General features: G+C 37.0%; 1 protein-coding gene across 1 annotated transcript in view; it reads right to left on the reverse strand.

Annotated features, from left to right (window-relative positions):
- The window catches only part of LOC103463509 (adhesion G-protein coupled receptor D2), a 68,284-nt gene that overhangs the window by 5,205 nt on the left and 49,816 nt on the right, over positions 1 to 13,263 (reverse strand). The window contains exon 18 of the mRNA XM_017304235.1: positions 4,179 to 4,252. Coding sequence (XP_017159724.1) covers positions 4,179 to 4,252 — 74 coding nt within the window. The remainder of the gene's footprint in view (positions 1 to 4,178; positions 4,253 to 13,263) is intronic.

Genomic DNA, 13,263 nt, shown 5'->3' on the forward strand with positions numbered 1-13,263 from the left:
GCGAAGCAGTAAAAGCTGGGTAGCTCTTGAATTGCTACAAAATAAAGCTGTATTTCCTGTCAACATTGCAGCCAGTGGGCTGCAATGTTGACACCATGAGATGCCATGAGACCTAAATCCTGTATGTCATGCCATGGAGTGCATCCCAGTTTTCCATGTCTGGCATATAACCATTTATTTTAGCTTTTAAACTAGTTATATTGATATTGTATCCAGACAGAGGGATAATCAGTAGCCCAGCATCATGACTTGTTTGTTCTGAAGATCCTGCAGCTTCCACTTCTCTTCCTRATATGGCGCCTCCTCACCCTGACTCTCATACTGACAGGAGGAACCACAGAGCTCTGTTAGGTTAAAGCTCATCTTCTGAAGTTAGGATATTTTTCCTCCAACAGGTTCCAGAGGAATCACTTCAAACCAGATGTTGGACTTTATTTTATTTCAGTGTCATTTGTGAATGTTAGCTTCTCATTTTCAACAGCGGAGTTGTAAACGTTGAAAAGGTAATCATTTTAGAGAAAGTCTCATCAACATCAATATTTCCACTAAATAAGAGGCAAAAAAAGTGTTTGATAAAAGAAAAGCCTCTCAGACTCTGAGCCCGACAGCACCAAACTATTTTTTTATATTAGAGATTAATTTAATTTCACATAATTATCACGGTAGAAGCCATTTGTTTGTTAAATACTTAATGAAACATATTTACCGTGTTTGATGTTTGTTGTGAATGACGTATACTCGCACGATAATTAGTTTGTCGTTTATTGAATGTTCAGAAACTACAGCGGCTGTAAACGCCATGAGAAAGTCATTTAAGCACACACGTTGCCATGGCAACCTCCTGTGCTTTCATAGCCGACCAGAGATTACGTTAAAAACATAACATTCAGTCCGTTACGATATCAGGTTTGCAGGCTTGATATTTATTTTGCGATCATTAATAAGCGCTCAATGAACACAGCGGTGGTTGATTAGTTAATTTTAAACACCTGCTCTGTTATTTTGGTAATGGAACCGAAACGCACAAAATTGCGCAACACCTTCTTGAAACAATAATCACTGAGATTATTATTGTTGGGTCATTAATTTGAACGTGTTTTGTTGATTTTTTTGTTGTTCTTTAATAAAGTTATGAACGTTTTAAGCCAGTCAGAAGAGGACGTGCTGCTCTCAGCGTCCTGGCGGCGTTCAGTTTGTCACCTAATGCCGAGATCGACTCAAAACCTTCTGCGATCGATGTATTGCACCGCTGCTCTAGTAAGGCAAAAACAGTTCAGAAACAATATGAAATGGGAAAAAAGTTATTTATTAACTGATTAAGTCGTGTTTTAGATTGTACTTGAAAAACTAATCAGTCACGGCTAATTAGTGGGTGAACTCACAGCTGCACAGTGAACCCGTTGATTTTTTTACAGCGAACTGTCGTTCCACTCTCTAGCAGGTACTGCGTACCCCCGCTAAATCTTTTAGGGGTACGCAGTACCCTGCCGTACCCCCTTACTTTCACCCCTGGGTACAATTTTTTAAACCTTTGTGCACAACTTATAATGCATAATATGTTGCTGTGTTGTCCAGTTTAATTGAAATATTTTTCTTGTCAGAGGTAAAATTTAATCTTCTACAAGCTGAAAGTGCCTCTTTATAAAAAGGCATTATAAAGCAATAAAAACAAATTTAAACGTGTACTGATGGTCATCTTTTTTAAGATAGCTTTTGACTATACTTGTGGCAATGGAAATGCTCCAATCCATGATTTTTTTTTGGGTTATGATCTGATCCTTATATCCGAGTTTATTAATCCATGGATACCGATATTTTTTGATCCACAACCTATTTATTTAAACATTTACTGTTATTTCAATTCTTACGATTTACAAGCTAATCGTATATAAACTATGAGACATGCCGTTGAAATTTGCACATGTACTTTAACAATTTAACACTTGCATAAGAAACATTGAAAATATTCTTTTGTACTTAAATTTACAATATGGTCAGTAGTTGAGATTCTAAATATGCAGATGACTGAGACAAAGGAGAGAGTGGGGTATAAACCACAGTAGACATTAGAACATACTTGTATTGTAAAAACCCTTCAGCTCTCTGGTTTTACAGTAAAATGCTGTAAAAGGTTCAAAACCCACCACCACAAGCAACAACATTGCACTGCGGTAAATAGTAACGATACCAGTATTTGGCCAGGAACCGATGCTGGATTGGATTGGGCCCATCTCTGATCACAGATCACACCTCTTGTTGTCAATATTGCACAAGTTACTTTGCAGTCCAAGGATTTGAAAATGTAAAATTTTGATTGTGAAAGATCAAAACAACAACACACTCTTCAACAAACAGAACATTGTGATGTCACTCTACCTAAGAGCAGGAATCAACATTTTCAGCTAAAAAGTTACAAGGTTGGTCTAACACAAAAAGTCAGTAATAAATACAAAATATCAGTAATAAATACATTAAAGTACTTATTTATGTTTAAGGAGTTTTATAAAGAGAGCTTTTCAATCACGTCTGTGCTTAGTGGTCACTCTAGGTAACAGTTAATCTAGAAAAACTATGTTGAATTTAGAACATAAGTCATAAGCATTAACTACCATCCAAATATTAGTACACACATCCAGGTTCAAAACACTCCCTGTGAATGACTGACATGCTGACTGACCACTAGTGACTCCGCAGAGGCTTTGTTTTATGTGCATATGAAAGAGTGGACTGGATATTCCAGCTGGCCTGTCATGGGACTCCCAATCGCGTGTGAACTGTACTCAGAGGGAGCTGCGGCTAACAGGTCCAACACTGAAACACTTAACAGGATGAAAAGGTCAGCTGGGGTGAGCTCAGCTGGGTAAACCAGGAATAGTTTTCTTTGTGACTCTGAATTGTTTGAGCAACATTCCGGTCATGTGGAATTTTAATCTTAGTATTTTTCAGCTTTAGAGAAAGAAAATAAATCCTTGTTACAATATATGTAAAAATAAATTCTATTTGCTTTTCACAAAATAACAATTAAAACAAATGCATCATTTGGATCTCACAACAAATTACAGATTTCAACTTCCCACTGTTATTCATCTGCAAACTTTTCCACACACATCATGCCCACTTCCATGCATTTAGCTAACCTTGACCAACTAACCAGCCACACACTCTGCTCAAATCCTGCTGTCCTAACTTGCAGATGGTGCGGAATGAGATCACAATTCCACCCAACAACCTCTGGTGTGAACTTAATTGTGTACACTCAGGTATTGGGTTTCAGACAGCGTCTGAAACTCCCAGCAAGTGAAGAGAAACAGACAGAGTGAACTTGACAATGAGCGAGAATGCGACAGCGCAAGAAGAGAGGGAGAGAGGCACGGACCACCCAACAGCTGCAAAGGAAAACAAAGCCAGGGCAGCCGGAGAACAGAGTCGGCTTCGATCAGTTCGGAAGTAGGACAATTGAAAGATGTTGTGCAGGAGCTGCTTGCCAAGACAAGAAAAATGACAGAAAGTGAAGAAGAAAAACTGCATTTAATCATAGAGTTGATCTTAAACTGTAAATGTATGCAGTGTGTAATGTTTAGCAGTATCAATACAACATTCATACACATTATGAAAGTTGTTTATGTGAGCAGGAAAAAATAATCCTTTAAAACAATTACATACAAAAACAAACATTACCCTTTAAGATCAGTTTTCAACACATACTGGGAGTTTCAGGAATGATAGCATAGTCAACAATAAAAGATCATTTTAGAAAAAAAAATAATGCAGTTTTGTAAAGCAAACTAAAAAAATCATTATAAATATTATGGGTTTTTTGGGGGCCTTTTTTTAACCAGATGAGCTTGCAAAACAATCTTATTACATTACATAATTTAATTACAGAGTTTATGATGATTTCTTTTTTCTTTATTAAAAGGTAAATGCAATATTGTATAAAGTGTATGAGAGGTGGTTTTAGTGGTGGCCACTAGGGGGATGAGTGTGTTAAATGTTAGTTCTGAAAGCTGGATGCTGGATGTATTTCAGTGATGAGGCAGTAAGTTAAGCACCGAGGAGCCTGTGTGCATCTAAATTTGTTGTCTACCTGTTCAGACCTTTTTGCTGTTTTCCCAAACCACAATTTCCCTGAATGACCATTAATGGTAAACTCTGTGCATATATAAAAAGAAAGTTACCTTTTTATCAGCTGGAGTCAATGTGGATGTTTGAAGCAGGGATTTTTCCTCAGCACATGGACTGGGCACCTCACCTGAAGGCAGTCAAATACAGACATTGTCAGCTCTTTGAATTCCTGGGTGCACATTTTCAAACATTTTGTTTCTGCACATCATCACAAATTTAGTCTAATCGTGATACAAAAAATGTCATTAGAACACAGTCACTGCATTAACATGATATGAAATTAATCAAAGCAGAAAATAATAACTTACAGAAAGCTTTGAAGTACAAAAAATAAATAATTGAATATATGCAATTTAAATATATCAGTTTCGTACACATGTGAAATTTCATATTTGAAGAATATGAAATATTTAATATAAAGAAGCTTTAAATTAAAATGTGAGACAGATATCAAATTTTGAGATATATGTTTATTTACAAATATTCAGAAAATACAGTATCTAAATATCTCTTATCTTACACCAAATGTGAAGATGTTTGGTATTTACAACATTTTACCTCTTTTTTTGATAAAAATCGTGTAATAAGAAAAATGTTTATTGAAAAAAAGTAAAAGTAAGTAAGCTGTTGATTTGTTAGACACTGAATGAGAAAGTCTTTTTCTGTTTAGAAGAAACAGAAAAGTCAAAACATACTGGGTGATTACTATAATTGAGCAATATTTCTAACTATGGGATATTGGACCCTGTAAAGTTCTTAAATATACAATAGGTTAAGAATATGTAGACTTTGTGACTTTTTCGTTTGTCGTGAACCTATCTACTTCCTCTGACTGCCAACTGTCTTGTCTCTGTCATGTTATTCATGACGAGTCATTGCTGCTTTTCACCCCGACACTGGTTTATAGATTGGTCTCCGAGGACAACTGCTTATTTGAACAGGGTAGGCAGCCTGCCTTTAGCACATGTATCTACACACATTATGCAGTATCTTCATTTGTCTCCATCTCATTTATATGTAAAAGGGCAGAAGGGCGGGTGGCTAGTCGAAAGAAGAGAGGTCAGTGTCCTGAAGGAGTTTATCTTTCTGAGACATCAAAGTTATGAATGTGAAGAAGAGAGAAAGCAGGACAGAATGGCGCGACTCAAAACAATCTGGAAAGTATTGTTTTGTGACCAAACTGATTTGTCACAGCTGTTACACTGTATAACTTATCTAAAAGTCCTCAAAGAGTCAAACACAATGACTAGGTGTGAATTACAAAGGTTAAACAAATTTGACACATTCCTGTGTTTACTTGCTTAGAAGAGAGTTGCAGATATAATTACATTCATGTTGTCTGTGGCTGTGACTTTTGCTGTAACAATGGTTGGAAACAGAATTAAAAATACTTAAAAGCAAGAGAAAAACTGGAGTAACCACAAAATCTTGATATTGAAAATATGTGCAATGAGTCACATTGGTGCATTAACGACAACACAGCCATAGAGTGTAAATTGAAAATCTGTTTCTCAAACCCAAATCCCAGAGAGTTCAGTTCATTTGAATGCAAGCACTGTAAAATCCTTCAGTATCCATCATTAGTGACTCAGATTCAATGCTGAGTTCGTGAAAAAAAATACACTTATTGGATAATTTAAAGCCAGCAGAATGCAACTGCAGTGTATTAGATGATGGAAACAAAACATTTGCATTATTGAACAAACAGTAAATGTTCTTTAGTTCTACTACATAACTTCTCCCTGATGCTTCAGAGAACATCCAGGAAGGCAAACCTCCCTGCCAGGGCAGCTAAATGAGGTAACACTTTACCCTGATAGTCTGAATTGGCCTGCGACAGCAGTAAAACAATGATACCAGAAAAATAGCCAAAAAAGCTTTCTGCAGTATAAACAGACCTTTATGTAAACAAACGTACAAGTTCAGAAATTGTTTCATTTTACAATGATCACATTTTGTCATACAGTGGGATCTGACATGAGGTAAAAAAAAAAAATCAAAACTTGGCAAATTCATTTGTGGTGATTTTACAGATATAATTACATAATTTGTTATGGGCCTCTGAAAGTCCGTTATTTGACATTGGACGTACAGGCTGCTTAAAACATTCCCAGGCACACTACAGCATCARGATCCAARCTCTTGTGTTTTTTCTTGATTACATTTCATTTTTGCCATAGTCAGAGTATTTGATAAAGCAAAGTGCATGTCCTTCTAATGATGCCATTTAAATGTAGCTTTGTTCATGAATTGTCTTTTAATTAAATATATATCACAATGTAAATCACAATGAAACCTACATGCTATGTAGTATTACAAATAATGATACGAATGACACTGTAAACTGTAGCTGAACATAGCAGTCGTTATCAATTTAATCAGAACAGTTGTGCTGTGATAAAGCGTTAGTGTTGCATTTATGTGGAAAGTAACTGATTTTTACCAAATCAGAGTTTGGTCATGTTTGGAGGAATAACAACTAAAAAGTTTTCTGAAAAGATGAGGGTAGCATTGGCAGTGAGCGGTGCAGAGGGAAGGTTGGGTTCAGGAAGTTTTCACTCCTTTCTTCCCAGTGTGCCCCTGGCCTTTCCAATTTCCAGTGAATTGCTGAAAGAAGCCAGATACAGGCAGCGTAATCACCAGCTAATAAGAAGCCTTATTGAAAACAGACAGCCGGTGACATATTACAAGCTTGAAAGATGCGTGCTTACATTTGTACACACACAATCACACTGACAACTTAATGCACATGACCACACAAAGATGTATAATTGCAGTGCGGTGTATGACGACAAACACTAGAAAGAAACAATTACTGAAAATGTGTAAAACGTTAAAACAAGCACATGTGCAAACATCAATACACCAACAAAAACACTAAATCCTCACCAGACCCAGATCCTTTATCCTACCTCTACTACCATCGCAGAAAAGTGCAAGCATATGGCAAAAATATAACAAATTCCATTATAATGTATCAATTATCAATTAAGAAGCAAAGAACAGGATCCCTATGGGTCTTACGTATGTGAATGTGTCTGTTTTATATGACTATGAGAGAATAGGAAATAACAACGATGAGAATTCTCAATAACATTTGTGAAATACTGTAGAAGTAAAGTGAGAGAAAAGAAAACATGCAAATAAGTTGTTTCCAAAACGTGCATCAGATATTTTTCTGCCTTTATTTTATTTTTTTTGACATGTTGCTTGTTTGTAATTTCAGTTTTCTTGGCTTGAACCACAAAAAGAATAAAGATATTTATAGCCAAGCCATGCAATATGTGGCTCACACAAATGTGTATAGTGGTTCTGATGAATAAATACAGTTTCTGACACCGAAGTTCCATTATATAAGTTAATAGAAGACATTAAGGTGCCCCATTAAAATGTATTGGACTAGTCAGCGGGGCTCATCTGTTTCTAGGGTGGTACTACTGAAAAAGGAGCATCAGAATTGCTACCTTTTGTATTTTCACAAATAAAGGTTTTATGAACCTCAATTTGTACTTACATTGCCTATTTTTAGTGTTGAGTTATTCACAGTATTATTTTTATGAACGAAAGTGAATCACATGCTGTCCACACTCATTAAAAAACTATGAACTAGTCCTTTAATTTAAGGAAACTACCAATCACATGCCAATTTTAGCATCCTCAATCTAATTTTTCTCACAATACCTATGAAACATTTGTATTTTTTCTGTCATTCAATTATGTTTTCTTTCCCTCCGGGTATCTAAATTCTACTACACAATTTAAAAGTGATGTACCACTGTAAACAAGTGTTGCTGGTTAGTCAAAAAGGTGATTCTTACTAAACGACTTTCATGTTAATTTAAGAATAGCTTCCTTTCTTACTTCAAAATGAGAGTCTCAAACAAAGATAAAACAGGATGTCAAGCTTAGAGCTACCTTTTTTATAGCAAAAGTTTCAAAAAGCAGCTTACACTTTATGAAGAAGTCGTCCAGTTACCAGAAATACTGTGGCATTTTACTACACAATCTTGTTCTATAAGATCCTGTAGAACTCCAGCTACAAACTGCTCTACCTTGCAGCTCGGGATCATACTTGCCGTTTCTAAAAGGGGAGTTTTTTAAGTGTATAATAAGAATATTGTAATTGAAGTATTTATCAGTATTTACAATCACCTACTTGCACATGGATCTGTAAAAAACACTGCTGACAATATCTTCCCTATTACAATCTGCTATAACCGGACACCAGTGAATTCCCTGTTCAGGAAATCAGTTTAAAGTCATTTGGCCTTTTTGACATGATTCATTATTCCACTGTTAGCATCAAAGGAAGACGGATGCRTAGTGATTGAAAAGGGATGCCTTGAAAAGGGATGGACAGCATCAATACACGTTTAATTGGAACTAAGTGGTCCTAAGCATGAAAAGAAAATATTCCTGACGCCATTATACCATCACTAGCAGCTTGGATTGTTGATACAAGGCAGGAAGGMTCCATGCATTTTTATCATTCGGGCTAAATTTTGGCCCYGTCTAAGAAAGAGACCAGTGACTGTATGAGGCACTGCTGGTAGATTTTTGTTGGTGCTTCTCAAATGTTGCAAAAACAACCCAATAATAAAGATACTTACATAAATGTGAAAGAAGTCCTACTACACATGCGATATGCAAAGTGAGGGGAGGGAGRAGGGAGATTATCATTAACGTGCTTTTTTCATAGAAGTGACATATGGGTTTCATTCCTCAGTGTTTAGACCCATGTCAAATGCATGTTTAGACATGCCAACATACATTGCAAGACAATAAATACTGTGACAGCAGCTTTACTAGAAGTAGATTGAGAAGTATGAAAAGGAACCCAACCCAGGTCTCTGAATTCCCYTTWWAAAGCAATCAAGGAGCGACGTGAAGCCTCATACACAAACACCTCTCATCACAATCCACGGGACTCAGAGAAAGCTAGAGCATGTTTAGAGGAGTTGGCATTCTCTACTTGACTGAAGCAGATCATAGAAGAGTTTGAGAAAAACACATGGCTGGAATAAGAAGAAAGMGAKTTTGAGTCTGAGGTTTGARAGAAACKTTTGTGATTTACAAACCACCAACTTGGCACTCAGACACCSTCTCTCATTATATTTGTAAGCATTTGTATTTGTTCTGCACAGTTTTGAACTTTTAAATTGTTTTCATGTCAGCTAAAAACAAAACATAGTCGCTCAAATATACAAGGGCAAACTGTTGAAAATGCAAAAAAAAAAAAAAGAAAAGGGAAATATGCTAATAATCAAACTGCATAAKCATACATATCACTTTTCAATACAAAATAGCATCCATTCCAAATGCATTTCCTCTTTTTYGCACACACAACCATTCATCCTAAAAGTGCCTCACCCCCCTTGTGTAAAGCACTCCCAGTRTTCTGCTTACACCATCAGCAGCATCAAAAAGGACAATCTATGTTCCCTCCTCTGTCTTCTTTTTTCATTTGAGTGACTATGAGCGGTAGCTGCAGCAGCTGCAGCATCTCTCCCTGCCCGTGCTCAGTCGGGGTGAGGCAATAGGTTTAGCAGGCGAGGAGGCGAGGCAGATTTATGGTGGTGGATGTGACCTCTGGGGCCGTAACACGGTGATGGGTGAGTGGCTCTCAGCGGTAAGCTACTGGCACTTGACAAAGTGCCCGAAGCAGAATGAATTTACTTCTCTTTTCCTCAATCATCAAGCAGCCACTGCCCTGACCCCCATCCTGACTGCTATAACAAGATCTCCCATCTCACAAGGGCCTGAAAAATTTACTGTCACATCTACTTTTCAATGAGCTCAAGTGAGCACTTCTTTCACCTTCAGCGGAGCAGGTGCTGGTGTCGAGCAGGGCTAACCTGCCCCCAGTATGAGTTTGAGTGTGTATGTTTTATGTGTGCGTGCATCAGGGGGAACTTACACTGAGAGCACTCTGCACCCACAGGTAAGCTGGTGAACTCACCTCTGTGTTCATCCACARCCCTTAATAGGGCATTTATAAATAGAAAATTAAAGCAGGAAGTACCCAAAGACACACAGGTATTCCACAGTTTCATGCAATGTTTATAAAACTTGTGCATTTTCTGAAGCACTCTTAAGTGTAATAAGGTTACCAGGGACACAGAGGGCAGAACTATATGGATGTCAATAGACACCTCTCCCATTTATATTAAAAGTCAATCTACCTTAACACATCTCTTATACACACAAGCACACACAGCAGGCATTATGGAATCTGTGTGTATGAAGGCTTTCATCAGCCTGATGGCAGTAGAGTTGGACTTAATGATCCCGGTATTCTTTTTTTTTTTTATAACCAGTCGATAAATCTTGATGCCAACACATTTAAATTTCACCTTTCATGCTCTCTACTCGCTAGAAKGAAATATAGTGAAGGTAAAAGAAAATTAAGAACATCAAATGAAAGCTAAAAAGGATGCAACAGATTTTTTTTTTCTTCAGTCCAAATTGTTTGGATTTTTCCATACATCTGATAATAAATGAAATACTTTTTCTGTTTAGTTTCCACACGTTGAAGCAAAAAAAAAAAAAAAAGAAAAAAACAGTTTTAATGAATCTGACAAAAATACTTTGAATCTCAAAATTAAAAACTCAGTATGGACTGTAAGGGTTATTTTGACCTCAGATTCAACTAAAGCTAATGAGAGATTGAAATGGTTTGAAATCAAATAATCTCTACTTCTTTTTTCTTTTTCAATTCAATAAAATAGGATTTTCTTACTTTTTTAAAGAAAACAGTAAATAAACAAAGTTTAGAGAATATTGAACATTAACATTTTGAAGAAATGAAGAAATGTACAGATTTGATGCAGTTAAAGCTGTTAATTCAGCATGGTGAAATAAATAATTTAAGCTGTGTGGTCATGAACTTCAGTACTTTGTAATATCAGGTAATATCAAAGTCTAAAAACAATAACAAGACAAATGTTTTCAAATCAAATTCAATATTTTTYCTTCTTTTAGGTACACTGAACAAACACAATTTCTATAATGTTCAAATATTTTAGAAAGATGAAAATAATGAAGTGCAATTTTGATTCAAAATAGTAAAGCTACATGGAAAWAATGTTAACTTTGCATCCTCTAGAGTCCCTGAGAGATAAACAAATATGTTGCATTTTAATTCAGAATCAATTTGAAGATAAATATCTAGTTAGTAAATCTTGGGTCCACCATGCAGACTGATTCAATAAAACAGGAGATAAAATAGGTTATGACTGTTCTTCTTTATAACACAATAGGGTTKTAAAAAGCAYTGCACTATATTGTCCATTGATATTACAGTTACACTGCCAATCAATAACCTGTGCATTAGACAAAGAAACTAGCCTGTGCTCACATTTCTATTTGTCAAGTTCAGTCTTGAATATGTCATTACTAATTCAAGCTCTTTTCTTTTTATGATCCCAGCCTCACCAGCTCGAATAATGTTATCATGATGAGCCGATAAAAATCAATGATTAAACACGTGTAATTTCCCAGAGACAATGTATTAAAATTTATTGTCTCTTGCCTTGCAGCAGGCATCACGAGAGCCCCGGAGCGACTTACTGTCTGTGGGTTACAACTGAAAAATAAAATGGGGATTAAAAGCTACTCAATGAGCTGCTGTGAAATTGATCAGGCTATGAAAGCTGCTCCACGGCTGCTCTCGCCTGTTAGGCTCCAGAGTGCAGGATTAAAACTGTGGTAGAAAGGGAACGGTGAAGTTTCAGACAGAAGACYKTAAAGACTGAAACTCGGATAGGTTGAAGGGAATTCTCATSGTGTAACGCAGAAAACAGCTTTGCTTGATGAGATACAAAGCTTTGAAGGAATTCACCGTCACTCAAGTTTACGSTTACATGAGACGGAACAAAACTGGTGATAGAGAATTTGAATGAATTAAAGAAAAACTCTAATACGTTGCAATAATTATATGCTTTAGCAGGTAATCTATAAATCTAAATAAAATCATGTAAAGTATATATAGAAAAACAAATAAAACTAAAGTAAAAGCATGGAATAAAATGCAGAGAATACAGCAGCCAATCCATAATCTCTGAAATAGTAATATCCAAAATAGTCTGTGATGTGCAAAGAGCTTCAGCACTTAAAATCAAGCTCCAGTTTAGTGGTCCTGCTCTGCATTCCACACAGACTTCTTTTCTAGTCTCTTCCAACCTCTCTGGTTAAAAATACAAATAACACATTCACTTGTATCTCTAGGAAACTCTGTGGGGCCATGTTCTCCAATAACCCATGGAGATTTACTGTTTGATCATCAACTTGGACAGTATTCCGTTTGGGCTCCTTTTTTAAATTACATAAAACGAGAAAGAAAGAAAAAAAAAATCCAGTGGCCACAGACAACACCTCTGGCTCAATCAGTGGCAGTGGCTCAGCAAACTGCATTTTTCTTTTAACTTTCAATTCTCCTAAGCATCCGTGCTTCACAGCCCCTAGGGCTATTGCCTTTCTCAATCTGTCCCTGGAGAGGCAGGAGTTATGGTCCCTGTCGATTGAGGAGAAAGGGATGTTATTCCCCTGTCACCTCCTGGTCGTGCCGCCATCCTCCCAGCCCTGATCTACAGCCTAACCACACCGCCTCCCCTTACCGCCTTCCTCTCTCCCTTTTCCCCACTTTTTCTGTCGTAAGCTGCGGGTATGTCGTTGCCATGGACTGTTGAGATGTGGATGATGGAAAAACGTTCTTGCAAAGGGGGTGRAGGTGCTKGTTGTGGCTGATGTTTTTGCYGTCATGATTGTTAAATGACAAGAAATTTGCTTATCCAAATGGACAACGGATTCTAGCAGATATTGAAATAAATGTATTTCAGTAACCAAATGCTGCACATTCATTCATTTACAAAAATAATTGTGCCGTCTGTTAGGGAGATGGGGGAAACAGAGTGGGCTGAGGGAGAGGGGATGTGAGACCCGGTGGCCCAGGGGAGGTGACCTATCCCAGGGCACCTGCAGGTCCCTGAATGACACCCTTGATAGTGGAGCACTGACAGGGTTAAACATGAAAGGCAGTTATCTGAAGATTACATGTGCTGGCCGTTAACTCATGTCACAGGGGTCTAGGTAGATGTGATTTTCTATTGTTTATTTGGCTGACTTGTCCTGAATATTATA

The sequence above is a fragment of the Poecilia reticulata genome, linkage group LG4 (genome assembly GCF_000633615.1).
Source record: "Poecilia reticulata strain Guanapo linkage group LG4, Guppy_female_1.0+MT, whole genome shotgun sequence".
NCBI lineage: Eukaryota > Metazoa > Chordata > Actinopteri > Cyprinodontiformes > Poeciliidae > Poecilia > Poecilia reticulata.